Source organism: Lolium perenne, chromosome 6, assembly GCF_019359855.2.
Source record: "Lolium perenne isolate Kyuss_39 chromosome 6, Kyuss_2.0, whole genome shotgun sequence".
Lineage (NCBI taxonomy): Eukaryota > Viridiplantae > Streptophyta > Magnoliopsida > Poales > Poaceae > Lolium > Lolium perenne.
In genome coordinates, this window is record NC_067249.2 from 261,342,580 (window position 1) to 261,369,278 (window position 26,699).

A 26,699-nucleotide genomic window follows, 5' to 3' on the forward strand; every position below is an offset into this window, starting at 1 on the left:
GTTTTCTGACGAAGATCGACGATGTCCATCAACAGTAACATCATGCATGCTTTGGTCTGTTTGGTATGAGTATTGCCACATGCCGTTTGGATCGATCTCCTTCATCCTCGCCTCTTAAGATGTTAATCCACACTCTTCCCGGAAATGAAATACAGAGTATTAACCTTTTTTTTTTTTCAATTTCTCCCACTAATTCTGCAAGTTTAACCCGCAGTCCACCATTGGCTCCGCTGGTGCTCCAGATAATTACGGGTGTAAATGGATCAGATTTTACTCATATCATATCATTTGCCATATTTTTCTTAAACTCGGACTGAAGCGGATATTAGCTGGGTACGGATTTGGATGTGAATATATCGCACCACGGATTCAAATCAGAGACGAGGCGGACTTAGACCGAAAAGAAAAATAGTCGAATAGACACCTTCATGGGTACATAATTATAGTTCTAGCAAAACTTGATAAGTATTTAACCTTGCAGCCATGCAAGAGTCAATTAGTTAATTAGTTAAGTAAATAGAGACATAAGCTAACTCCTAAACATTCACAAGACAATATAAATATAAACTAAATAGATTTACCATTAATTTATTGCTCATAAGGGTCTGACACATGTTTACCAAATGAGCTCGGTATCTCAACAAACTCCGTGAAAGATTGGCCTTGGCTTTCGATTAAAAAAATCGAATTACCCGATTTAAAACATTCGGATAATTTATATCCTCATGCTATTTGCTACTTCTTCGTTCATAATTCTTATCACAGATTTGACTATATCTATTCATAAAATATGTCTAGATACATATTAGCAACAAAAACTATAGAACGGAGAGAGTATACCGTATTTTATATTCGTATGTACTACTTAGATTCTTTGAAGTTATACATTTAAAATCAGATATGATAGTGCGAAAATTATCCTATCCGCCGCGCTCGCCTCCTTCAACGCACTCGGTCGGCTCGCACGCACGCGACGCGCACGCCGGCGCGCCGCCTCTCCTCTGCCGGTCCGCTCGCCAAAACCGGAGTTCCACGCTAGGTCGCTAGGAGCCCCCGCACGCGCGCTCCGGAACTCTCTTTCCGCACCTTCCACGACATGCTCGCGCGAGCGTTCCCGCTGGACCACTTCACTGTGCCCCGATCCTCAGCTCCTGCGCGCTCGCCGGATCTGGCACTCTCCGTGACGCTAGGCAACCCAGGGAAACCCCTTCGTGGCATCTTGGCTGGTGCAATGCTTCACAGACATGTCGAGCCTCCCGATGCCCGGAGGCTGCTCGATGGAATGCGCGACAGGGATGCCGTTTTGTGGACATACATGTTATCTGCATATGCCACCACTTCGCAGCCTTCTCCCGTCGGCATGATGCAACCTTATTGGTATTCAGGATGATGCAACCTGTCCGCGGCCGAGGGCATGGTGCCGCCAGAGTGCCAGGCTCTTGTCGAAATTATTTCATGCTCTTCCATCTATCTCGCGGTGGGGGTTATGGCTAACGTTCTATTCTACAGACTAAGGTTATGAAATTTTGCCAATGTCGCAGTGCTTCCATGTTATGAAATTTTGCCAGTTGCTACAAGTTTGGTTCAGATATTGTCAGTTCTTCCTTTTAGCTAGCTTGCCTATGCAAAGAAGTAATACACCAGGAGGCTTCCAAGACACTGCCTCTGACTCTGGGCCTTAACCCGATTAGACAATCTTTATTCAACACGAAAGTGAGGGTCAGGAGATCTGTACTTTCTGTACTTCTTACGTTCTTATGCAAACATTCCTTTATAAATTTGTTTATGGTGTATATGTGTTCTTTTATGTACCAATATCGTGATTTGATCATCTAATTTTCTTATGCAAATAATTTGTTGTCGTACAAACAAGATATATAATTTTTGTTGTCATAGAAACTAGAAACATATATGGTCACAGATGAAATATGTCGTTAAATTTGGTACATAGTTCAGTACATTTCTATTTGAATATCAGTCATATAATATTCTAGCATCTTCCTCTGAGGAGGCTTGTAACAGACTGTCTACCTTTTCAATGAAATAAAGCGCAAAGGTTCTTTGCGTTTTCCCGAAAAAGAAGTATCTGAAATAGCGACATATATATTCCTTGCTATGCATAGGATTGACATTTCATACGAGGAAGCAAATTTACAATTTTCTGTGGACTAGCTTATGTGTTAACTATAATGGGGGCAGACATACGTGATGTTATATTTTCAAGTGTTGATTGTTACAGGAATACAAGTCACCATACCCGCAAGTTATTTTTCTTATCATCATATAATGCTGTTAAAAAATTGTTTAAAAGGTGCTAACATCATGACATTTTGTGAAATTTGACAGGTAGATTTGTCACCTGCCACAATTGGTCGAAAATGGACCCAAAGAAATCAATAGATGATAAATTCTCTAAGTTGCATCCAAGTTTGCTAGTAGACACTAGAATTGGCATAGTGGGAGCAGGGCCAAGTGGATTATCAGCAGCATATGCACTAGCTAAACTCGGGTACTGCAATGTAACTCTGTTTGAGAAATGCCAGACTGTTTCAGGGATGTGCCAGTCCATTGACATCGATGGTGAGGCACTTATTGGCTGCACTTCTATCCAGTTACCATTTCCTGCACTGCTGTAGTCATCACTGACAATTGTATGCAGGAAAAACATATGACTTGGGAGGGCAAGTTATAGCAGCAAACAGTGCGCCTACTATAACTCACCTGGCAAAGGAGGTAGGAGCTGAATTCGAAGAGATGGATTCACACAAGCTTGGCCTGATCGACAGCCAAACTGGAAAAGCTCGAGATCTTGAAGTAGCTGAGGACTATGTATCCATGGTATCTCTGACTCTAAAACTGCAGGTGAGCTTTTGTTGTGCAAGTGTGATTAGAAATTACTAGGCAGAAAATATCCATTATATTCAGTACAAAATCTAGTTTGTTAGAGTTATATTATGTTCACTGTATAGCATGTATATCTTTCTGTTGTAGGAGGAGATTCCTGCATATTTATCACAGATGCACATGTATATATACTTGGCTTTGGTCCCCAGAGAATATACAAGTTGTTATTCTCCTAACATAGTTTACCATCGATATTATTGTTTACATGTGCGTGTTTTGGTAAACTGTTATAGGATGAAGCAAACAAGTCCGGCCGTGTGGGCATTCATGCTCTTAGTGGATTGGCGTCTGACTCAACTCTTCAGTTTTTGAAACAACATGGAATAAATTCAGTGCCAAAATCTGTAGCCTATGGCTACACAGCTTCTGGCTATGGTTTTGTTCAAGACATGCCCTATGCTTTCATTCAAGAGTTCACTAGAACCTCTATGGCTGGAAAAATACGACGTTTCAAGCATGGTTACATGAGCATGTGGGAGAAACTAAGTCACTCATTACCATTTGAAGTTCTTTGTGACACCGAGGTTCTGCGAGTCAAGCGCCACAACTGTGGTGCAAGTGTAACCATCAAGACAAACAATGGTGATGAGCAAGTTATGGAGTTTGAGAAAATTATATTCTCAGGTGCTCTTGGTTTCAAGAATGGCAATACATATCGATCTTCTAGTCTCACTGGTGAGCATAATATAATTTCACCTTTGTTTGAAGTTACAGTTTCAGCTGTCTGATTAGTTCGATGCTCTTTAATTCAGATGGAGAAAAAGAAGTGGTGGAACTGAATGATCTTGAAAGAGAACTATTCAGTAAGGTGCAGACAGTCGACTACTATACTACTGTTGTTAAGGTTAATGGATTTGAACACATGCCAAAGGGATTTTACTACTTTGAAGAATTCATGGAGGATCCAGCCACAATAGGCCAGCCAGTGGCAATGCAAAAGTTCTTTGATGACACAGATGTTTTCTTGTTCTGGTCTTATGGGAATTCAGCAGACATCAAAGGTTCATTTGTAGCTAAATGTGTGACTGACATCGTGAGTTGTATGGGAGGCACTGCTCAGAATGTGCTTTTGCAGCGGCGGTTCAAGTATTTCCCCCATGTCAGCAGTGAAGGTATACAATAATAGCAGTGACACTAATGATCAAGTGTTTTATTTATTATTCCATATTCCAACTCTGGTGATTTCTTGCATTGCAGACATGAAAGATGGATTCTACGAGAGGTTTGAATCTCAGTTACAAGGCTTTCAGAACACTTACTATGTTGGAGGTTTGCTAGCATTTGAGCTTACAGAAAGAAATGCTTCATACTCCATTGAGACTGTTTGTAAACACTTTGCCATTGATGTTGAGCAAACAGTGACTCCTTATGTCAAGGTGAGTTACAAAATACTGTCACGATATGTATAGTTTATACTTTCATCGTCTATAGGAAATGAGTTGTGCTCATGTTTTTCAATTCTTGTTTATATAGAGATTGTTTCCTCTGTCCCGCAATGGGAACCCTTCACCTCCTAGAGATCTTGGTGAACTTGAAGGTGTTCAATTTCCTGACCTTCCATCCCTGGATGGATATTTGGAATACTGGGGAATTCACAGAGTTACCAAGAAGAAAGCCATTTATACTTGGATCAATGAAGAAGGGAAAATCATGAATCAGAGAACCTACCAGGAGCTTCATGAGAACGCATCTCACATTGCACACAAACTATTGACAAGCACAAAGCCTGTTATCAAGCCTGGTGACAGAATTATCCTTATTCACCTCCCTGGTTTGGAGTTTATTGATGCATTCTTTGGGTGCATCAGAGCAGGAGTTATACCGGTCCCAGTTATCCCCCCTGATCCAATGCAAAGGGGTGGACAAGCACTTCTCAAAGTTGATAACGTCTCTAAAGTATGCAGTGCTGTGGCAATTCTATCAACCTCTCCGTACCATTCTGCCGTACGTGTAGGTTATGTTAAGAACATTCTCACTCTAGCAAAGGGCCAGAAATGCTCAGCACAGTGGCCTGACCTCCCATGGATTCACACTGACTCATGGATAAAGAACTTCCGGCGAAATCCAGACATTTTCAACTCAGACAATGTTTTATCTATGAGGACCAAGCCCCAGCCCAGTGACTTATGCTTTCTACAGTTCACTTCCGGTTCCACTGGTGATGCCAAGGGGGTGATGATAACTCATGGAGCACTAATCCACAACGTGAAGATGATGAAAAAGGTGTATCGAAGTACTTCAAAAACTGTTCTTATCAGTTGGCTTCCGCAGTACCATGACATGGGACTAATAGGGGGTATTTTCACTGCCCTTGTAAGTGGGGGAACTTCCATTCTGTTTTCACCAATGGCATTCATCAGGAACCCCCTCCTGTGGCTGCAAACAATCAGTGACAACAATGGAACCCATAGTGCAGGTCCAAACTTTGCATTTGAACTGGTGATAAGGAGGCTTGAGGCTGAGAAGGGTAAAGTATATGATCTCTCTTCAATGATCTTCCTCATGATTGCGGCAGAGCCAGTAAGGCAAAAAACTGTCAAAAGGTTCATAGAGTTGACTCAACCTTTTGGCTTTCTAGAAGGTGCTCTTGCACCTGGATATGGGATGGCTGAGAACTCGGTCTATATTTGTTGTGCCTTTGGTGAATGCAAACCAGTCTTGATAGATTGGCAAGGAAGAGTTTGTTGTGGGTATGTTGAGCAGGACAATATAGATATTGACATCAGAATTGTTGATGCAGACTCTCTGACTGAGCATCAAGATGATGGTGCTGAGGGTGAGATATGGATCAGTAGTCCTAGTTCTGGAGTTGGTTATTGGGGCAATGAGGAAATGAGCCAGAAAACTTTCTGCAATCAGCTTAGGAACCACCCCAATAAGATGTTCACAAGAACCGGTGATTTAGGGTGGATCATTGACGACAAACTTTTTATTACAGGAAGGATCAAAGATCTTATCATTGTTGCTGGCAGAAATATTTATTCTGCAGATGTAGAGAAGACAGTGGAAAATTCTTCCGAGGTCTTGCGACCAGGATGCTGTGCTGTGGTTGGTGTCCCGGAGGATGTTCTTACTCAGAAAGGCATCTCAATTCCTGATTCTTCTGATCAGGTTGGACTTGTAGTGATTACAGAGGTTAGAGAGGGTAAGACAGTCTCCGAAGAAATTATCGACAATATCAAAGCACGTGTGGCGGAGGAGCATGGTGTAACTGTTGCATCGGTCAATATTATCAAGCCGAGAACCATACCCAAGACAACATCTGGGAAGATACGGAGATTTGAATGCATTAAGCAATTTGTTGACAACAATCTTTGTTTGGCTAATGGTACTCATCCATCTAAGATGAGTGTTTTCTGGTCTCTCCCAACAGGAACATGCACGGAGAGAAGGGGGTCATTCTTGAAGCAGACTGTTGATTCCACCATTCGTCCTCGGTATGGAAGCAATGTGAAAAGCCCCAAGGAGATAACTGAGTTTCTGACACAGATAGTGTCAGATCAATCAGGTATACCAAAGGACAAAATTTCTCCAACAGAAAGCCTACCTTCTTATGGCTTTGATTCGATTGCGGTGGTCCGAGCGGCTCAGAAGCTCTCAGATTATCTGGGTACTCCTGTTGGAGCCATTGACATCTTTGCTGCAAGGTGCATTTCTGAGCTTGCTAGCTTCTTGGAGAACTTGTTGGCAAAGTCACAACCACTGTTGGCATCTGATGTATCTTGCTCTACTGAGGATGATGAGAGTTTTGTGGTTTCCACAGACTTCACTACAAATTTAAGTGTGCTTGCTACTGGGATTCTCCAGCTCCTGGCTCTTACCTATGTTTGTTTCATGTTGCTACTCCCAGCATACCTCGCTAGTTCAGCATACATGAGCATGCTCTATCCGGTCAATCTGGTCAAGTCATCAGCGATGAAGTATCTTAGTTCTTTGGTCATGGCACCTATTGCATGGATTTGTTATGTCTTACTCACCTCTTTATCACTTTCTATCCTGGGGAAGTCATTCCTTCAGCCAAATTATGCTCTGGCCCCTGATGTTTCGATATGGTCAGTTGACTTTGTGAAATGGTGGGCACTGAACAAGGCGCAAGGGTTAGCTACAAAGATGCTAGCTGTTCATCTAAAGGGAACAATATTCTTGAATTATTGGTTCAAGATGCAAGGGGCTCGGATAGGATCATCTGTTATTATTGACACAGTAGACATTACAGACCCATCCTTGTTAGTAGTTGAAGATGGCGCGGTGATTGCAGAAGGTGTTCTCATTCAGGGCCATGAAGTCCGTAATGAGGTCCTGAGCTTTAGGCGTATCAGGATTGGTCGCGAGGCATCCATTGGTCCTTATGCGGTTCTTCAGAAGGGCACTATCGTCGAGGATGGTGCTATGGTGCTACCATTGCAAAAGACTGAGCCAGGGAAATCAAGATATCAGACAAAGAGAGCTTCTTCAGACATGAAGGTAATTAGAATACTATCTAGCTAGTTTCTTACACTAAAAACCGTCGGTCTACTACCTCCGTTCCTAAGTAAACCTTTTTGCAGGAAGAAACAAGGAAAGCAACCATGCTTCTTGAACACCTCGTTTGCATCTATGCAGTTGCTTTTCTAGGTGCTCTGTCAAGTGCGACTGTCTACATGTTGTACACTCACTTCTCTGCCACCGAGGCTTCACTTCAGCACTTCTCCTTTGCATGCATTGCTGGTGCGTTCCACTGGTTACCAGCTGTCATGTCATCTTATCCTGTGATTGTCCAGGAGATGCCCACAAGCGCATTGACATTTGCTCTCTCTATCGCCTTCGCCTACTTGAGCTACGGTATCGTTCTCAGCCTTCTCACCAGTATAGTCAACACAGCTCTTGCTCCAAGGACCGGAATCAAGCAGAATGTGAGAGCAGGCTTGATCCAACGACGTATAAATATTGCTGTGCATCTCAGATTTGCCAAGATGCTAGCTGGAACTGAAGCATTCTGCATGTACCTGAGGCTTCTTGGTGCGAAAATTGGAAGGCATTGTTCTATCCGGTCCATCGATCCTGTGGCGAATCCTGAACTGATGAGCATTGGTGATGGAGTCCATCTAGGTGACTTCTGCCACATTGTTCCCGGGTTCTACTCCAGTAAGGGGTTTACTGGTGCGGAGATAAAGGTCCAAGAGAACACAATTGTTGGCAGTGGCAGCCTGCTCCTCCCTGGCTCGGTGCTCCAAGGGAATGTCATCCTTGGAGCACTTTCTGTGGCACCAGAAAATTCCCTTCTCCACCGAGGCGGCATCTACATTGGGGCAAAGTATTTGACATTGGTGAAGAACACTTTGCTTGCAGAAGATGAGCGGATTGCGGTGATGGACCCAGTGTACAAGAAGATTGTTGGGAACCTTTCAGCCAACTTGGCGATCAGCACCATGAACGTCAAGTCAAGGTACTTCCACCGCATTGGTGTAAGCGGGCGGGGTGTCCTGAAGATGTACCAAGACATGACATGTTTGCCCAAGCACAAGTTATTTGGCGCTGGAAAGTCTTTCCCAGTGATCGTCCGGCACAGCAACAGCCTCAGTGCAGATGATGATGCAAGGCTTGATGCGCGCGGCGCAGCAGTGCGCATTCTCTCGGATGATGGTGATGAGGTGCCTCTCTTGGACCTTACACTGAAGAGTGGCAAATCATTTTACGCGCGCACAATCGCCGACTTTGCCACTTGGCTAGTCTGTGGTCTGCCGGCGAGGGAACAACACGTGAAGCATGCCCCGCACATCCGCGAGGCTGTCTGGACCTCCTTGCGGGACACCAACTCGTACACCATTGTCGTCGTGGTGAACGAGCAGATGCCATAGGATGGCTTAGATTGGGGCCGAATGGACGCAAGAGGATTCGGGGGAGGGTTTGCGATCAGGTGGGAAGAGATTCCGGATGGTTTCCTCAAGAACTTGGCCAAGGCCAGAAGTTGAAGAAGAAAGACACAAGGAAGAACTCCCTCTAGATCACCATGTTCATAGATTCACACAAGTTACAGGCTCTGCCTTCCTACATACACGCGTACATACTTGCCCGTGAAGATGGGCTGCCCCCTCTCCTTATATAGGGGAGAGGGTGGCTTACACTGCAAGAAACCCTAATGGCATCTTTGACTGGACAAACTACTTTACAGAGTTACTGTACAAAGCTACTTTAATCGGCTCTTGTACAAAGCTACTTTAATCATAGATGACACCGGGGCCTTCTTTTATCATAGAAGGCGACGTCCCCGGCTTCTTTCTCCGTCACCTCTCTCTTTGGCGCCGTGGCTCGAATAAAGTTACTTGGCGTAGCTCATCCTTGTCTTCTTGCTCTGAAGAGAATCTTTGACCAGTCCTGCCGACAGGCTCTCCTTTCCGGTATCTTTTATACCGGGTCCCGGCATACCCCTTTGGGGATACCGGCTTAGCCTTGCTCTCCCGGATTCCTTCTAGGCTTCCGGCAAGAACATTAAACCGGTATCTCGATGGCTCAAACCATCCGGTTTGGCATGCCTTTGGCATACCGGGGGTTATCCCCCCAACATTAGTCCCCGAAGCTGGTATAGCCTGGAGGATTTTATCCTACAGACCATGCCAGGTTTTCATCTTTCTAAGATACCGGTTTAGTCACTCATCTCTTGAGCTTAGTTCCGGCACCTTTACCCTTGTTCCTTTTCTTCTCTTTGCAAGGCTCGTTCCGGCATCTCTTTTTTCCGGCACCACGTGTCTCTGCTCCTTCCTCGGCGAAGTCGAGAATATATCGGGCCCGCGCTGTCGCTGACATGCGCACTGTAACTGACGCGCCAGTGCCCGCTGTCACATCGTTTCGACTCCCGCGCACGCATTTAATGCACCGCAGCGGATCCCACTACCTCTTCGGGATCCCGCGTGCGCCTCCGTGTGGCCTCCGTTTTCGCGCGTGTATCCGTTCGCCACGTGGCGGCCCAAGGTGCGAACCGTCGCGGGCCGCGAGGCGAACCGCCGCGGCCCAGCGGTTCGCTGCCCACTTTCTCTCTCTTATATAAGCACAACTGCCCGTTCCCCTTCATCTTCTTCGCATTCTCCTCCTTCGCGCACAGAGCTCCACGCCTCTGCGCCTTCGCCGCTCTCCGTCCGCCGTCGCCCGTTCAAGCTCCGGCGCCCGGCGAACTTACGCCGCCCCTCCGCCGAACTTCGCCGTGCGGAGTTCTTTGGCAGCACCTTCCTCGCGTCCGCCGCATTTGTGCTTCTTCGCGAGCTTTTCCGCTTCGCCATCGACGGAGCTCGCCGGCGACCGCAGAGCCGCTCCACCGCCAGCAAACACTCCCCTCAGCGTCCGCGCCGCTCAAGGTTGGTATCAATTTTGCTTTACTCGCCGTTCGCTTGCTTTCCAGACCTTGAGCCTTTGGTGTTCTTATTTGCTCCTTTTCTTTGGTTTTCTTCTTACTCGTAGATCTTCACACGGGGTTGAAGTTTGGGATTCCTGTTTCTCCGCCCATCCTTGCGATGTCTGACGAGGGATCTTCCTCTGCATCCTCTTCTTCTCTTTCTCTCAAGCGCCGTAGACCTTCTCCCGGTGAATCTACGGCCTCGTATCCAATGGAAACCGATTCCGGCAACCAGCAGGAATCCGGTGACCCCAAGAGTCCGGCGGCCACCTAGAATCCGGTAGCTTTAGCCAAGCTTCCGGTAGCCAAGAGGCCAGTGGCTCTGGTCAAGCCTCTAGCAGCTCCAGCCAATCTTCCGGCGAGGAGCCTTCCCCAACCACCCGCGGAGCCTGGATGGGCTCCTACGTTACTGAGTTTGAGATCGATTGGCTGTACCGGTCTCGGAGGATTCCGGAAGGAGTTGCCTGCCGGATTCCGGATAACGAGATCGAACCGGATCCGGAAGACGACGAGCATGTTGTTTTTCTCGCTCACTTTGAGCGCGGCTTCGGCCTTCCTGCCTCTACTTTTTTCCGGGATTTCCTGGATTTCTACGATCTCCAACCTCACCACCTTCCTGGCAACGCCCTTTTCTATCTTTCTTGTTATGCCACCTTCATGGAGGCTTTCATCGGCATTCGTCCCACTCGTGAGACGTTTGCCCGTTTCTTCAACCTGCGGATCAACTCCGTCCAGGGCAAGGAGATCCCCAAGCCCAAGCCGCCCGTGCAGTGCGGCTCCTGCATCGTCGGCTCCCGCCAAGGGAGCACTTTTCTTAAGCTTTCCGGCCTCGAGTCTTGCCGCACCTGGCAAGGAACTTTCTTTACGTGAAGAACACCGGCCGCGCTGATCGCATCAATCTTCCTCCATATCAAGCGGGGCCCCCCAGTAGAACCAACTGGAGCTACAACCCAAGGACGGAACACGCCGAAACCAACCGGGTAGTGCGTTTCTTGGCCTCTCTGAAGAAGGAGACCAACATCTGTTCTGACGATATCATCCGGACTTTCATATCGCGCCGGGTGCTTCCTCGAAGCGCCGCGCACATAGGATGAGCGAGATGTATGGCCCAGGCGATCCTACCAAGATCACAGGCCGCGCTCTCAGCAAGAAAGACGTTGTTCTCAAGGCCAAGCAGATTTGTCAAACTGCTATGCCTTTTGCGTGGGAATGGGGCCTCCTTCCCCTCAGTTTCTCTAACCGTCCGACCCAAGAAGTAAGAGATTGCGCAATTTGGGGTTGTCTTTGCCGGTAAGTTTCTGCTTTTGCTAACCATCTTTTTTACCTTGTTTCAGGCCAGGGACCGCTTCCCCTCTATCCAGGCAGAGCCGCGAGGACCTCTCCGGAAGCGTGCCTTTGACTCCTTCGACCCGGATCCCTACATCTTTTGGAAGGATCTGAAGATGGGGAAGACTCCGGCTGCGCGCCTTGGCCGGGACCCGCCGGAGCCCACCGGAAATCCGGAGGAGCTGGTTGTGCTCGAGGTATTTTCTTTTCCGGCTTCTTATACTTTGCCATTATCGCTTTCTTGCGAATTGCTTCTTAGCCATATCCAACTCACGGATCCACGAGCGCGTGCCGCCCCTGCGCGCCGAGGCCGGCACAGAGTTTGTGGCCAAACTCATGGCCCAGGGCCAGACGCACAAGCCGCCGGCCTCTCCTGCCGGCTCCTGCCCGGCTCCACCCTCCAAGCGCTTCCGGACGGAGCCCGTGGGGAGAAAGAAGTGGGCGTGCGCCGCTACGGGCGCAAAGCGATGCCAACCGCTTCCGGGTAATTTCATTTTCCGGCTTGCCTCCTTTTTTTGCTAAGTTCTTTTTCCGGTTGCTTCTTCTCAACCACTTGTCTTTTTTCTTTTTCTCAGCCCCGCTCTCAAGCTTGGCCCAAGGCCATCGGGCTCTGAGGGATCCGCAAGGACCTCAACCCCTCCTCCTCGTTCAAGCCCGGCACCATCCGGTGCCGCAACACCTCCGCCTCCCTTTCGGGGCACAACAATTCGGGCGTGCGGCCCCTTCACCGTCGGATCACCGCACGGAGGAGGATCTTTCCTTCCTCCCGGAACACCAAGACACCGGCGCCAGCAACACCGGCGCCGGAGAAGAAGAAGCTGCCGGGCGGGCGGAGCCTTTGCTCCTCCCGTCCTCGAAAGACAACCTCCGCGCCGGAATCTTCCGCGCCGGAAGGCTCCAAGACGGGTGACGCTCCTAGCGCTCCCCTTCTCCACGCACCATCCTCATGCCTCCGCACGAGGCTCCTCGCGCCCAGCCCTCCAAGGCCGCTCTGGCGCGCCGCCGGCTAAGACTTCCGGGGCCTCTTCTACCGCGCCGCCGCCCAAGCCCTCCAAGCTCATCAAGGGGAAGGCGACGGCCTCCAGCGCCCCTTCGGGCGGCCAGCAGCCCTTGGTGCTGCACGTCTCCAAGGCTGCCAAAAGCGCCAGCATGAAGGCCACCGGCCTCCTCGGCCGCATTACGGAGTTCCAGCGCCAAGGCCGGGACCTGGGGCACCTCCTGCCGTATGCCCAAAAGTGGAACGCCGCGGACATCACTCCGGCGACCCGCGGCATGGGCAAGGATCGGCTGCCGGCACCTGATCCTGTCGGGGATCGGTGTTCTGAGGAGCACTTCATGCGGCTCCGGGCTGCCGTAAAAGAGCTTGACAGCGCGTGGTACGATTCCACGAACAATCTGACGGTATGTTCTATTAACTTTCAACCTTTGCCGGTTTCTTCGTTTCCGGTTCTGCTTTATCTTTTCCTTAGTTTCATGCCGGTTTCTCTCTTGTCTATCTTCCCAGTCCCCGAGTTTTGTGGTGAGAGCGCAGCTCTTAGCGCAAAACTTAACTTAAGTTTTTAGCGCAAAACCGGCCCGGCCCGATCCCCGAGTTTCGGGTTAAACATCTTCTTCTTAACACATAATTTACCTTAGAAATGCGCAAAACCGCAAGCCTTTGCCCGATCCCGAGTTTCGGGTTAAGAACTTGGTTCTTAGCACAAAATTTTACCTTATTTCTTCATTTTCTTGAACAGGTCACCGCTGACAATCGTAATGACCTCTTAGAGGAGCTTTTATGTGATCACCGGGATCTCGCAGAGGCACATGACAAGTGCCAAGGTAAGTTTTTCGTTTCACCGGCATCTTTGCTACCGGAAACCTCTTTTCCTTGTGATATTTACAATTTCTGTTCAACAGTGATCCCGGAAGCTTCCATCGATGCTCTCAAGGAGCAGCTCGCCACGGCCCAACGTACTATTTTTTCCTTTCTCCTTTGAACTTGGTTTCTTTTCAGTTTTACTAGTGTAGCCTTGCTAACACTCATTTTTCCGGTTACATGGGAGAAGGATGAGCTCAGCCGGCAGCACCGGGGAGGAGCTAAACGCCCTCAAGACCAGCTACCGGGAGCTCAAGTCTCGATTGATTCAGGCTGGGGCTTGACCACGCCAAGGCCCTCAAGGCCGCTGAAGTGACTGCAGCGGCCAAGTTGGACGAGGCTCTGGAGAATGCCTGCAATGCCACTGTGGTGTTGCGGGCAGAGCTGGAGGAGATGACCAAGGCCCGGAAGGGTGCCGAGGAGAAGGCCGCGCGGCTGGAGGAGGGGCACAAGGAGTGCGATCAGCTGATCCTGCAGACCGACACACTTGCCCTCCGTAAGTTGTTTTCTTTTACACTTTGACTACTGCATACGAGCCTTTTTTCCTTCGACCCCATTTTTGTTTCCGCTATCTTTCCGTCCGGTCTCTCTTCTTCCGGATTCTTTTCTCTCCGGTCTCTTTTTCTTCCGGTCTCTTTTTCTTCCGGTCTCTTTTTCTTCCGGTCTCTTTTTCTTCCGGACTCTTTTCCTTAAGCTTTTTCTTTCTTTGCACAGGCCTCTTTCCGGACTCGCAGAGGTATGCCGTCAAGAAGGTCGACGCGCAGCGCAAGGACAAAGGCCAAGCGGATCTTACCGTGCCATGGACGCCCAAGGACCATCTGGTCGCGCTTAACGCGCGGGTGTCCCATATGCGCTGCATAGACCGCAATCTTTCGGACATCCCTGATGTAGCTACCCGGCTATACAGACTTTATGGCTCGGCGAGGAGGTGCCGGACACCTTCTCCCTCATCAACGACCGCCTGAAAGGTGCCGGCAGGAGGATCCGCGAGTGGCGGTGCTCGCTGCCCGCGCTGGAGCGGACTCCGCCCTCCGCGTCGCCTGCTCCTGGTACCCGGAGCTCAATCGGACGCCCTTACCGGCGTGCGCGAAGGCGCGAAACGGATCTGGACCCGATCCTCTCCGCCAAGCGGCAGGATCGCGCGTACCGCATCGCGGAGTATGCCGACATGCGCACCTTCATCCCTCCCCCTCACGGCGTCACGGATTATCTCGACGAGGGAGGAGGGTGAAGCCGAAGAAGAGGTCCTGGGCGATGCTGGTGCCGGCGATGCTCCTCCGGAAGCCCCCGCCGCATGATGATTTCCTTTGAAGTGTTTGCTCATTATATCTGTTGGTCCTGTTGCTTTAAGACAATATCATTAAATTCTGCCCCGGAATGCCGGGGCTTATGATGTAAAACTTAAGTTTGCCTGTGGTTGTGCTACAACATTTCCTGCCGGTAAGTTATACCGGTAGCTAAGTACTTATGAGTTTGCCTTAGCATATTTTGCTTTTGGTTCCGCTTTTATCCTGCACTGTAAAGATTTCTCAATTGCTTCCGCATCCAATTTGATGCATACTTGGTTCTTTTGCCTTGGCTCTGCCTGCCTTCTCTGGGCGTTCTTTGGCGTATGAGCACAAGGTTCTTTCACCAAACAAGCATCTTCTTGAACTTAGAAATAACTTTGAAATTTTGCAAAAAACCGGTTTAACCGGGGTTAATTAAATTTTTCAGATTGTTCTTTCCTGCTCTCCCTTTTCGCAGTTCATGTGCTTATCCCCTACCGGTTTATCTTGCTTGCCATGAAGCCGGTTTGCGGACAGCAACAGTCGAAGACTCCGGTAGGATTTAGCACACTACTAAACCGGAAAGAAAAAACATTCAATAAGCAACCGGTAAACTGAAAAAATAGACAAGTTACATGCAACTTAAGTTGGGGTAGTCCCCGAGATTCACTCAAGGTTCCGGCATCTTTTATTCATAGCATATAAGGTACAAAAAGGAACTTCTTACACCACCACTTCAAGAGTAGAAAGGACGCAACAGAGCTACGTTCCATGGACGCTTGCTCTCCTCGCCGGACTTGTCCGCCTTTCCTTTCTTCCATTCCTGTGCATCTATCAAGTAGTATGCATCATTGTGAAGCACCTTGCTTACAATGAAGGGACCTTCCCACGGTGGCAAAAGCTTATGCCGGCCTTCGGTGCGCTGCACCGAGGCGAAGTACAAGATCTCCTTCCCGGAAAACTCTTGGGTTAACCTTCCGGTTATGATAGCGTCTTAGGTTTTGCTGGTAAATGGCTGTTCTTGCCAAAGCCAGCTCTCTTGCTTCTTCTAGCAAGTCCACATCGTTTTCTCTGGCCTCTTTGACCTCTTGCTCAGTATAGAGCTGTACCCTTGGTGAATCATGGATGATATCGGTTGGTATCACCGCTTCGCTCCATAAACCATGAAGAAGGGAGTGTATCCGGTAGACCGGTTTGGAGTTGTTCTTATACTCCACAGTACTGATGGTAGCTCATCGAGCCAACATCCCGGTGACTTTTCCACCGCATCAATGAGTCTAGGCTTGATACCGGAAAGCACCAAGGCATTCATTCTTTCTACTTGGCCATTGCCCTGTGGATGTGCCACTGAGCACAAATCCAACCGGATGTTCTTTTCTTCACAGAACCTTTTGAACTCACCTTGAGCAAAGTTGGTTCCGTTATCGATGATGATCTTTGTGCGGGTATCCATACCGCAAAATGACATCTTTCAAGAATTTCACAGCTGTATGCCCATCACACTTTGCGATAGGTTTTACTTCCAGCCACTTTTTGTAGTTATCCACCATTACCAAGATGTGTGTCATGATTCTTCTTGCAGTTTTGAATTGTACAAACTTGTCAAGGAACCAAACAGCTAATGGCCTTGTTAGCGGTATTTTCTTTAAACCGGATGTCGGGTATGGTTTTGCTTGGCGTACCTACGCAGCCGTTGCATTTTCTTACCAAATCCTCGTCGTCCTCCAAAGCAGTGGGCCAATAGAACCCATGCCGGAATACTTTTGCTACCAAAGCCCTTGATGAAGCATGATGCCCACATTCTCCTTGGTGAATTTCCTCAAGCATTTCTTTTCCTTCCTCCGGTTCCACACATCTTTGAAGGACACCGGTAACGCTTCTCTTGTACACCTCACCATTGATGAATGTGTAAGCTTTGGACCTTCTTTGTATCCTCCTTGATTCATTTTCGTCACCGGCAAGGTGCCGCTTATCAGGAATTCCTTAATAGGTTTAACCCATGATGGTATTTCTCGAACCAAAAACACCGGTGCATCTATCTCCATGCTATCTACCAGCATCGTTTCTTCCGGTATGGGTACAGCGGTCCCCGAGCCTACGGAGCAGTCCCCGAGCTTGCCGGAGCAGTCCCCGGGTTCCCTTCATCGATATCCATGGGTACTACGTGTGACTGGTACAAAAATTGATTCTGATTCCGGGCTCGGCTTGATCGATGGCACTCTTAGGTGAGCCAAAGCTATTCCGGGAGGAATTTCTTGCCTAGATGAGCCCAACTTGGACAAAGCATCCGCAGCTTCATTTTCTGCTCGCGGCACATGGTGAAACTCACATCCTTCGAAGAATCCGGCAATCTTTTGCACGTGAAACCGGTACGAGGCCATGTTGGCGTCTTTTGCATCCCAATCTCCTGAGCACTGCTGTACCACAAGGTCTGAATCGCCATAGCAAATGATCCGGTGTGCACCGATTTCTTTTGCGACCTTAAGCCCATGGATCAAAGCTTCATATTCAGCGACATTGTTCGATGCCCTGAAATGTACTTGCAAAACATACCGGAGGTGGTCTCCTTTTGGTGAAGTAAGCACCACACCGGCACCTAGACCTTCCTTGAGCTTAGATCCATCAAAGTGCATCTTCCAAAGATTCTATCCTACGATCCGGCGGTTTGTACCGCATCTCCGCCCAATCAACAAGGAAATCAGCCAAAGCTCTGTGATTTTATGGCATCTCTTCTTTCATATACCGGCACGTACGGTGATATCCGGATCGCCCATTTTGCAATCCGGCCACGGCATCTTTGTTGCACATGATGTCGGAAATTGGTGCTTCACTCACCACCTTCATGGGGTGTTCCTCAAAGCAGTGCTTGAGTTTTGTGGCGGCCATGTACACGCCATAAGTCATTTTCTGGAAGTGAGGGTAGTTTTGTTTTGAGAGGGAGAGCACCTCGCTCAAGTAGTATACCGGCCTCGGACGGTTTTTCTTCCTCTTCTCTTTCAACCACAACCACTACACTCACAACCCGGTTTGTTGCTGCTATGTATAACAGCATAGGCTCCCTTTCTAGAGGTGAAGCCGGTGCGGGTCGTGGCTAGCATCGTTTTTAGCTCCTTAAACGCTGCGTCCATTTCGAGGGGTCCAGACGAACGTGTCGATTTCTTCATGAGAGCATAGAGTGGCGAGCTTTTTCTCCCAACCTGCTTACAAACCGGCTCAGCGATGCCAAGCTTCCGGTAAACTTTTGCACATCTTTTAACTCTCGAGGGATAGCCATTCTTTCTATCGCCGGATCTTTACCGGATTAACCTCTATGCCCCGGCTTGAAACCAGGAAACCGAGCAGCTTGCCGGCGGGGACACCAAAGGTACATTTTGCCGGATTGAGTTTCATCCGGAACCGCCTTAGGTTATCGAATGTTTGCCGGATGTCATCGATTAAAGTGTTTTTTACCTTAGTTTTTATCACGATGTCATCCACATAGACTTGCACATTTTTTCCAATTTGATCAAACAAGCATTTTTGCATACAGCGAGTATCGTTGCACCAGCGTTGCGCAACCCAAAAGGCATAGTGACATAGCAATAAGCCCCGTGCGGGGGTAATGAACGCAGTTTTTATTTGATCTTCCTTTTTAAGGGAATTTGGTGGAAACCGGAATAGGCATCCAGGAAGGACAACAACTCACACCCAGCAGCTTGAATCAATCACTTGATCGATTCGTGGCAAAGGAAAAGGATCTCTTGGGCAAGCCTTGTTCAGGTTGGTGTAGACGATGCACAGGCGCCACACCTTCGGAGCTTTTGCCTCCGTGTTCTCATCTTTCTTCTTTTCAACCATTACCGGATTGGCCAGCCACTCGTGTGCGTGACCTCCACAATGAATCCGGCAACAAGCAGCTTGGTTACTTCTTCTCCTATGATCTTTCTTCTGTCTTCAGCGAACCGACGCAGCTGGTTGCCGCACCGGCTTGGCATCTTTCCGGACGTTTAGAGAGTGCTCAGCCAGCTCCCTCGGAACACCTACCAAATCATCGATTGACCAGGCAAAGATATTCCGAATCACACTGAGGAAGCTGACGAGCGCTTTCCTATGCTTGATCAAGGCCGGCGCCGATACGAACGGTGCGCTCCGGGTAAGCCGGATCCAGCACAATGTTCTTTGTTTCATTGGTTGGCTTGAATGCCGGTGTGCCCATGTTTTCACTCATTGCCGCCAAACTCATTTGTGAGGATTGAGCCAGCGCAACAGCTGTCTGCATTCTTTTCTTTTCCTCCGCGATCACCAGCGATTCTCGCTAGGTTTGATCCGGCGGATGCGATTTCCGGTGAGATCTTATAGTTTCCCACCACAGTCAATGGCCCACGAGGTGCCGGCATCTTCATCTTGAGGTAAGCCGTATGAGTGGTGGCCATGAAAGCAGCCAACGCCGGTCTCCCCAGCAATGCATGGTAGGGACTGTCCGGATCCACCACCTCAAACCTCCAGATTTTCCACCCGGCAATTGTCACGTCCTCCAAATGCCACGTCCACCCGAACTTTTCCTATCGGGGCACGGGACAAGCCAGGGACGATCCCATGGAACGTTGTGCGCGTTGGCTGAAGCATGTTTTCTGTTATGCCCAGCGTTTGCATGGTGTGCTTGTACATGATGTTGATGCTATCGCCATTGTCTATCAGCACCTTGCTGAACTTCACTCGAGTTTGCGGCCCTTTCATGATCGGGTCCACAACAAGAGCGTATCCACCCGGATTCGGCATGATCTTTGGGTGATCCTTGGATGACCAGGTAATTTCCTGATTGGACCACATCATGTACTTGGGAACTGCCGGCATCACAAAGCATTGACCTCCATGGAGCGCCGGTGTACACTTTGCCGGTCTGTTGGCTCGGTGACAAAGACAACACAGCACAGATGCGGATCTTCGTACACATTCCGGCCTATTGGTGCCGGTGGAGGTGGCTGGTTATCATTGTGCTCCACCCGGTTAAGTTGGTGGTACTGCTGCCGGTTCGGGTGCACCGGTCAGGCGTTTGCCCGGTAAGTGGTGGTGGTGGCGGTAGCTGTTGTTGCTGCCGCGGCATGTCTTGCGGTGGCCGCGCATCTTTCACTGTTCCTTTTTGCATCAAGTACTTGGTCCAGGTACAATCCTTCGTCAGATGGTTTGACGGATGTGCCGGATTCGGCGTGTGCCACCGGCAAGGTTGATCCATGGCAGCTTCCATGGTGTATTTCGCGGGTTCTTGCCAGTTCTTCTTCTGGACCCAGGGTTTCTTTTCCACCCATTGTTTCTTAGGACCCGCCCATGGCTGCGATCCGGTTTTTTGCCTCTGGCATCGCTGGCCTCAAAGTTTTCTGCACAGCAGCAACTTGCTGCGGACCGTACCTTCGATCCGGAAAATCTTCCCTTCTTTTGTTATTCCGGTTGTCCCGGTGTTGTTCGTGGCGCAGCTGTTCCGGCTCCGGTTGCACTGCCGGTTGCGTTGGGTCTCCCAACGCATAGCTATCCGCCACACGTATCATCTCTGCCAACGTTGTCGGCATGTTGCGCTGCAACTTTTGCCACAACGGTGAACCTCTTCTGCATCCACTCGCTAAACCAAGCAATGGCTTGTGCCTCGATCACCCCCTCACAGGAGTTCCTTGTGGTGTTCCACCGGGCTAGATAATCCCGGTCTGTTTCGTTCGGGCGCTGCACGCACGCAGCAAGTTGCTGCGGCCTGTTTGGCCTCTCGATAGGTGCTGCTGAAATTGCTCACAAAGGCCTCCTCAAAATCCAGCCAGCCATTTATGCTTCCTGCCGGCAAGTTGTTTAGCCAGATTCTTGCCGGTCCAACCAAAACGATGGTATGATCCTCACGGCCCAACGCCGGTTTCCTCCTCCTGCTACGGTTCCTCCACCGCCTGCAACGTATACCGCGGTCACGTAATCCGCGAGCCAATCTTCCGGCTTCGTGGTGCCGTCATACGTCTTTGTGTCACGGGGCAACATAAAGTTGCGAACTGGTGGTTTTTCTTTCATGATCCTTGGGCCAAAACACTTTGGACCTGGAGGACCTTCCTCCTCGATCATTTTCGACAAGTATACTCTATCCAGACGGTGCCTCGCATCCCGTTCCGGTAAGTATCTCTCTCCCGTGCGTTCTCCCAATGGGTTCCGGTATGCTGCCGGTTTCGTGGAATCGGCTTCATCGTGACATTCCGGTACCGCGGCCCTTGCCTGCCGATACCTTGGGGGATCTATTTCCTCCTCCTCGTACGCTGCCCTTGCAGCTCGATAGTTTTGCCCGGTCTCATATCTACCGGCATGATTGTTTCCGGCATAGCCTCTGGCATAGCCTCGCTCTGCCCCTTGGCTTTGTCTACCCGCAACGTGTTGCCCGGCTTGTTGCTTTCCGGCAAGAACCGGATCGTACACGATCATCTGCTGCGCATTCACTTCTTTTTCTCTCCTTCTATCCGGATGTGGGGACGAAGCCTGCCCATGGGATTTGCTACCGGCATTCTTTGTTGAACGCGCGGATTTTGAGGCCGCTGCCTTGTTCAGCTTAGCCAGCTGCTCAGCATTTTGCTGCTCAATGGTTTCCAGCAGCTCTCTAACACGCTCTTGCTGCTTTACCAAAGCCTCTCCGGAAAGCGACTCGCACAGCTCTACAGCGGCCTTAGCAGCTTTTATAGTTTTATCCGGGCTGCTATACTTAGGCTTTTCCACGATGCTAACAGATGCAGAGGCGCTCTTGCCGGTAAGAATCTCTTTGCGCAAATCTTGATCTAGGTTGCGAGCTTTTAGCCGGTTTTCCGGCATCCTAGCAGCATGCGCGCTAACAGAAGCAAAGCCATGGGCAGCGTTATACTCACGTACGGTTAGGTTCAGCTCGCGCTGCGCCCTGACGATGTCCTTGCCGCTCTCTAGCATCTTCTGGCGCTGCGCCTCCAGCTCCGCCTGAGCCGCTGCCGGATCGATGTTCTGCGCGATGGGGGTGGCGAGGACGTTCATCGCCGCCTGGAGCGGTGTCTCCGGTGGCGCGGATGATGCTCCCGCTGCGCCTGCGCCGCGCTCCAGCGGTGGCTTAGCCGCACGGGTCGAAACCGCGCGACCGGCACCTTCAGCCGCAACCTCCTTTCCTGCACCAGCCACACCGGTCATCATTACCTCGACGCTGCCGGCGGCGCGGCCAGCACAGAGCCATCTTGGCGGGTCCGGTGCCACCAGCACCGGCGAGAGGCGCTGGCGCACGGGGACGGTGCCGAAGTAGACGCGATGGCTGCCGAACTCGATGATGCGGCCGTTCTTGGGGAAGACGCCGCCGTTGGCGAAGCAGCCCGCGTTGTCGTTGATGAAGTCCATGGCGTAGATGCTCTGCACCAACGCGGACACCGTACGTTCGCCGGAGATCTCGAGAACGCCCGCCCGAATGTGAACTCCATCAAGCGCCACTTCAGGCCCCACGGTGGGCGCCAACTGTCGTCGTGGTGAACGAGCAGATGCCATAGGATGGCTTAGATTGGGGCCGAATGGACGCAAGAGGATTCGGGGGAGGGTTTGCGATCAGGTGGGAAGAGATTCCGGATGGTTTCCTCAAGAACTTGGCCAAGGCCAGAAGTTGAAGAAGAAAGACACAAGGAAGAACTCCCTCTAGATCACCATGTTCATAGATTCACACAAGTTACAGGCTCTGCCTTCCTACATACACGCGTACATACTTGCCCGTGAAGATGGGCTGCCCCCTCTCCTTATATAGGGGAGAGGGTGGCTTACACTGCAAGAAACCCTAATGGCATCTTTGACTGGACAAACTACTTTACAGAGTTACTGTACAAAGCTACTTTAACTGGCTACTGTACAAAGCTACTTTAATCATAGATGACACCGGGGCCTTCTTTTATCATAGAAGCTGACGTCCCCCGGCTTCTTTCTCCGTCACCTCTCTCTTTGGCGCCAGGGCTCTGAATAAAGTTACTTGGCGTAGCTCATCCTTGTCTTCTTGCTCTGAAGAGAATCTTTGACCAGTCCTGCCGACAGGCTCTCCTTTCCGGTATCTTTTATACCGGGTCCCGGCATACCCCTTTGGGGATACCGGCTTAGCCTTGCTCTCCCGGATTCCTTCTAGGCTTCCGGCAAGAACATTAAACCGGTATCTCGATGGCTCAAACCATCCGGTTTGGCATGCCTTTGGCATACCGGGGGTTATCCCCCCAACAACCATGCTGCATTACTACTCCAACATATGCCGGCTGCTGAGGTTCGATGAAGGGAACAAGGAGATGTATGCAAAGTTCAAGCTCCGTCCTATTGATCGAGACATACCAGAAGAGTCTGGTCAAGTGGTGCCAAGGGGAATCTTGCCACCGGACACCGGCGCAATCCCAAGAGATGAGGGTGACACTCGCCCTTTACTCTTCCTCGCCGACGACTTCCGTCGGAGGGTGGAACTTCCGGAGGGGGTGCGGTACGTCTTCCAGCTGCAGCTCAGGGAGGTCCCCTCGGATGGTGCCGCCTGCGACATCGCCCTTGACTGCACCCGGCCATGGGACGAGGATGAGTTCCCGTACATCGACATCGGAGAGATAACCATCGACAAGAATCTTCCACGAGAGGAGACGGAGAAGCTCGAGTTCAACCCTTTCCTCCGGTGCCAGCAGGTGGAAGTCATCCCGGCGACATCCTGCAAGCAGAGTGCGTCCATCGACCATGGGCGCTCGCTTGTCTACGAGATATGCCAGCGCCTACGGAATGGCGAGCCGCTGCCCGCGTCATGGGCGGCATTCCTCGAGCAGTCAGACACCAAGATCAACCTGTCAGGCTGCCCAGTGGCCACGGTGGCACAAGCAAGATCCAACACAGGCGATGCCAGCGCGACCAAGGTGACATTGGCCAGGACATGGTACAAGTCGCTCTGGGCCATGCTGTGCCAGCCGCTGCTGCAAACACTGGTGCCATACTTCGTCCTGGGCCTGGTCATCTTCCTCCCCTTCCGGGCCCTCCTCAGCGTTGCCGCAGCCACCGACACGCCCCTCTACTGGCTCCTGCCGGTCTTCTGGGCCACGTCGGGCGTCGCCGCCATGGTCACATGCGCGGCAGCGAAGTGGGTCCTGGTCGGCGTCAGGGGCGATGGCGACGCGGTGCACATCTGGGCGCCGCAGGTGTTCCTTGACACGGTCTGGCAGGCCATACGGACGGCCACGGCGGAATACTTCGCGGAGCTGACGTGCGGGTCGGTGCTGTTTGCGGCATGGATGCGGATGATGGGATCCTCGGTGGCTGTGGCGGAGGGGGTCTACGTGGACTCAATGGGCGCCCTGCTGAACCCAGAGATGGTGCACCTGGAGCGGGGTGCCAGCGTGGGTCATGGCGCTCTGCTATTCGGGCACGTGTACGAGGGCGACGCCGGCAAGGTGAAGTTCGGCAGGGTCCACGTCGGGGAGGATGGCTTCATCGGCAGCCGGGCGGTGGCCATGCCGGGCGTGAACGTTGAGGACGGCGGCTACCTCGGCGCTCTGACCCTGGCCATGAAGGAGGAGATCGTCAAGCACAAACCATAGTAAGCACGAGAAGGATGTGTGGGCTTTTTTTTGTATGTTTCATCTAGCTGCCGTGTCGGTATGTCGCTTATGTGCCCTCTTGTTGTACGTTCGTTTGATGGGCATTTTAGTTTCTTTCTGGAGCCGCAGGTTACTTGTTTGATACACCTTTCATTTCTCAGGTGGCCTGCCGCAGTCCACCTTATTACAGCCTAGGTGTCTCTTGGGTCCTGACGGCCGGTTTATTCTATGTCTTGCTTTAAATTACCCCAAGGTTTGTATGAACATATAAATTCACTAATTTGCAAGTTCTGGTGGGGAAGCAAGCAAGGTGAAAGGAAAACTAGCTGGGTTTCGCGGGATGAGATGATAAAACCTAAGTTTATGGGCAGAGTGGGCTTTAGAGACATCGAGCTTTTCAATCTATTGCTGGCTAGGCAGGCTTGGCGGATTGTTATGGAGCCAAATTGTTTGAGTGCAAGAGTTCTGAAATCAAGGTATTTTCTTTCGGTTAATTTTTTGGAAGCCCAGCTTGGTTCATCACCTTCGAGCATATGGATTGACGGTGCTGTCTTAAAGAATCTGAAGTTAGGCTCTTTCAGTGCTATATGTAGGAATGAACACGGGAGCGTCAGCACTCATCAGTTTTATGTTCTGATCCAGCAACATTAGAAGCACTTGCCTGTCGAGAAGCCCTATCCTTAGCAGCTGATCTGGGGTGTACTAATGTGGTCATAGCAAGGGTGTTGATGATATCTAAAGCAAGAGCGGAGGACTGTATCTTAGAGCATCTCTAACAGGCGCGTTATCCCGCGCCGGGGCTATAAAAACCGCCGCTATGCAGCACGTGGAGACGAGTTTACTCCTCCAGCAGACGCGCTATCCGCAACGGCACTGCAAATTTTTTGTTGCACGCTGCATTTTGCACTATCGGGGCGCCATATGTGATGCGTCGGCTGCAGCGCGCGACATCTTTTCGCACGCGCGCGAAGGCCCAACGGCTGGAAAATTCACCCCGCGCCTTCCATTTCACCACCTGCACCGCCGCCGGGCGATTTCGCCGCCACCCCCGCTCGAGTTTGCCGCCGCACCGTAGATCCGCCTCCCCCGCGCCTCCTCCCGGTAGTTTGGACCACTCCGCCGCGCTGTACCGAGCCGCCGCCGCTGGCACTGACGGGCACAAGGCTGGTGCTTCCGATGTCACTTCACCTCCCTCGCGCCTCCTCCTCTTTCTAGCGGCGCGCTCGAGTGGCGTCCATGTCATCATCGAGCCTACTTTCAACATGACGCAACCAAGATGCTCGTCGGTTTGCTTGCAAGGTATGCGCCTCCACCGGCCGCCAACAATTTCTCCAATTTTTTGCTACAAGCTAGTAGTAGTGAAGTCATTTCATATGTATATTTGTAGAGTTTATCATACGATTCATCGAACGACGAGTATGATATAGAAGAAGAAGAGAACATATACATACTATTAGCATACCGCATCGTCAAGAAGCCAAAATTAGGTGGATCGTTGTTCGGTAGACAGAAATTGTACAGAGAAAGGATTGAATGGCACGAGAAATTGATGCGGTTGTATTTCAATGAGAATTTGATATTTCCCGAAAGCTATTTGCGACGGCGTTTTCAGGTGACAAAGTAAGATCGGTTCTTTCAGCAACGAAGAAACGCCGCCGGAGAACCTTAGGGTGTGTTTGGTAGCCTGGGTGACCTCAGATATTCTCATCTCAACCTAGCTGAAGAGACTATTTCCTGTTTGTTAGCCCGATTCGGTTCAACTGCCAAGGTCATACGAAAAATGCCTCTGAGCCAGGCCCGATAGAGAAGCTCAAATCGAGCTTCCCAAGTCGCCCGGGCTCGCCCCACAAACAACTGTAGCAGGCCCCGCGCGACCCCCCAAGACCCCCACCCGATCTCTCATTTTCCTCACATCTTGCTATCGCTCCGTCTCTCCTCCCCGTGCCCTCCCTGCCTGCGACCTTCCTCGCGCCTCGCTGTGACCGTCCCCGCGCCTCGTCAGCCCCGACAACGGAGCTCCAGCGCCCCATCTACGGCGCATCGGCTGCCCCGATGACAGAGCTCCGCTCGACCCGAACTTCGGCGCCCAGACCATCGAGCTCCATCCCGACCCGAGCTCCGGCGCCCAGACCTCCGAGCTCCGCCCCGGCACCGAGCTCCGGCGCCCAGAACACAGAGCTCCGCCCCGACCACCGAGCTCCGGCACCACCGTCGGGCACGAGCATGGCCGGAATTCGGGCCTCGTTCGTCTCAATCGGGATTTGAGGACCCAATTGCTTTTCTTTAATATGTTGAGGGGCTTTTGTGTAAAAATGTGGACCTCCTGGTAATTTTATATTTTCAGCATAAGCCACAGCATGTATCAACACATACAAACGAACCAAACAACATCTCAAGTCAGCACGTATCAACTAACCCAAGCTACCAAACACATA

The 26,699-nt window shown here is 50.6% G+C and overlaps 1 protein-coding gene across 1 annotated transcript; it reads left to right on the top strand.

Moving 5' to 3' along the window:
• The first annotated feature begins 915 nt into the window (after positions 1 to 915).
• Positions 916 to 8,741, top strand: LOC127309830 (uncharacterized). The gene is made up of 8 exons (XM_051340553.2): positions 916 to 1,713; positions 2,347 to 2,580; positions 2,660 to 2,862; positions 3,138 to 3,579; positions 3,657 to 4,016; positions 4,102 to 4,280; positions 4,378 to 7,368; positions 7,452 to 8,741. Exons 2-8 carry the CDS (start codon positions 2,379 to 2,381, stop codon positions 8,739 to 8,741), a joined length of 5,667 nt encoding a protein of 1,888 aa, XP_051196513.2. The 5' UTR covers positions 916 to 1,713; positions 2,347 to 2,378.
• Positions 8,742 to 26,699: the final 17,958 nt, after the last annotated feature.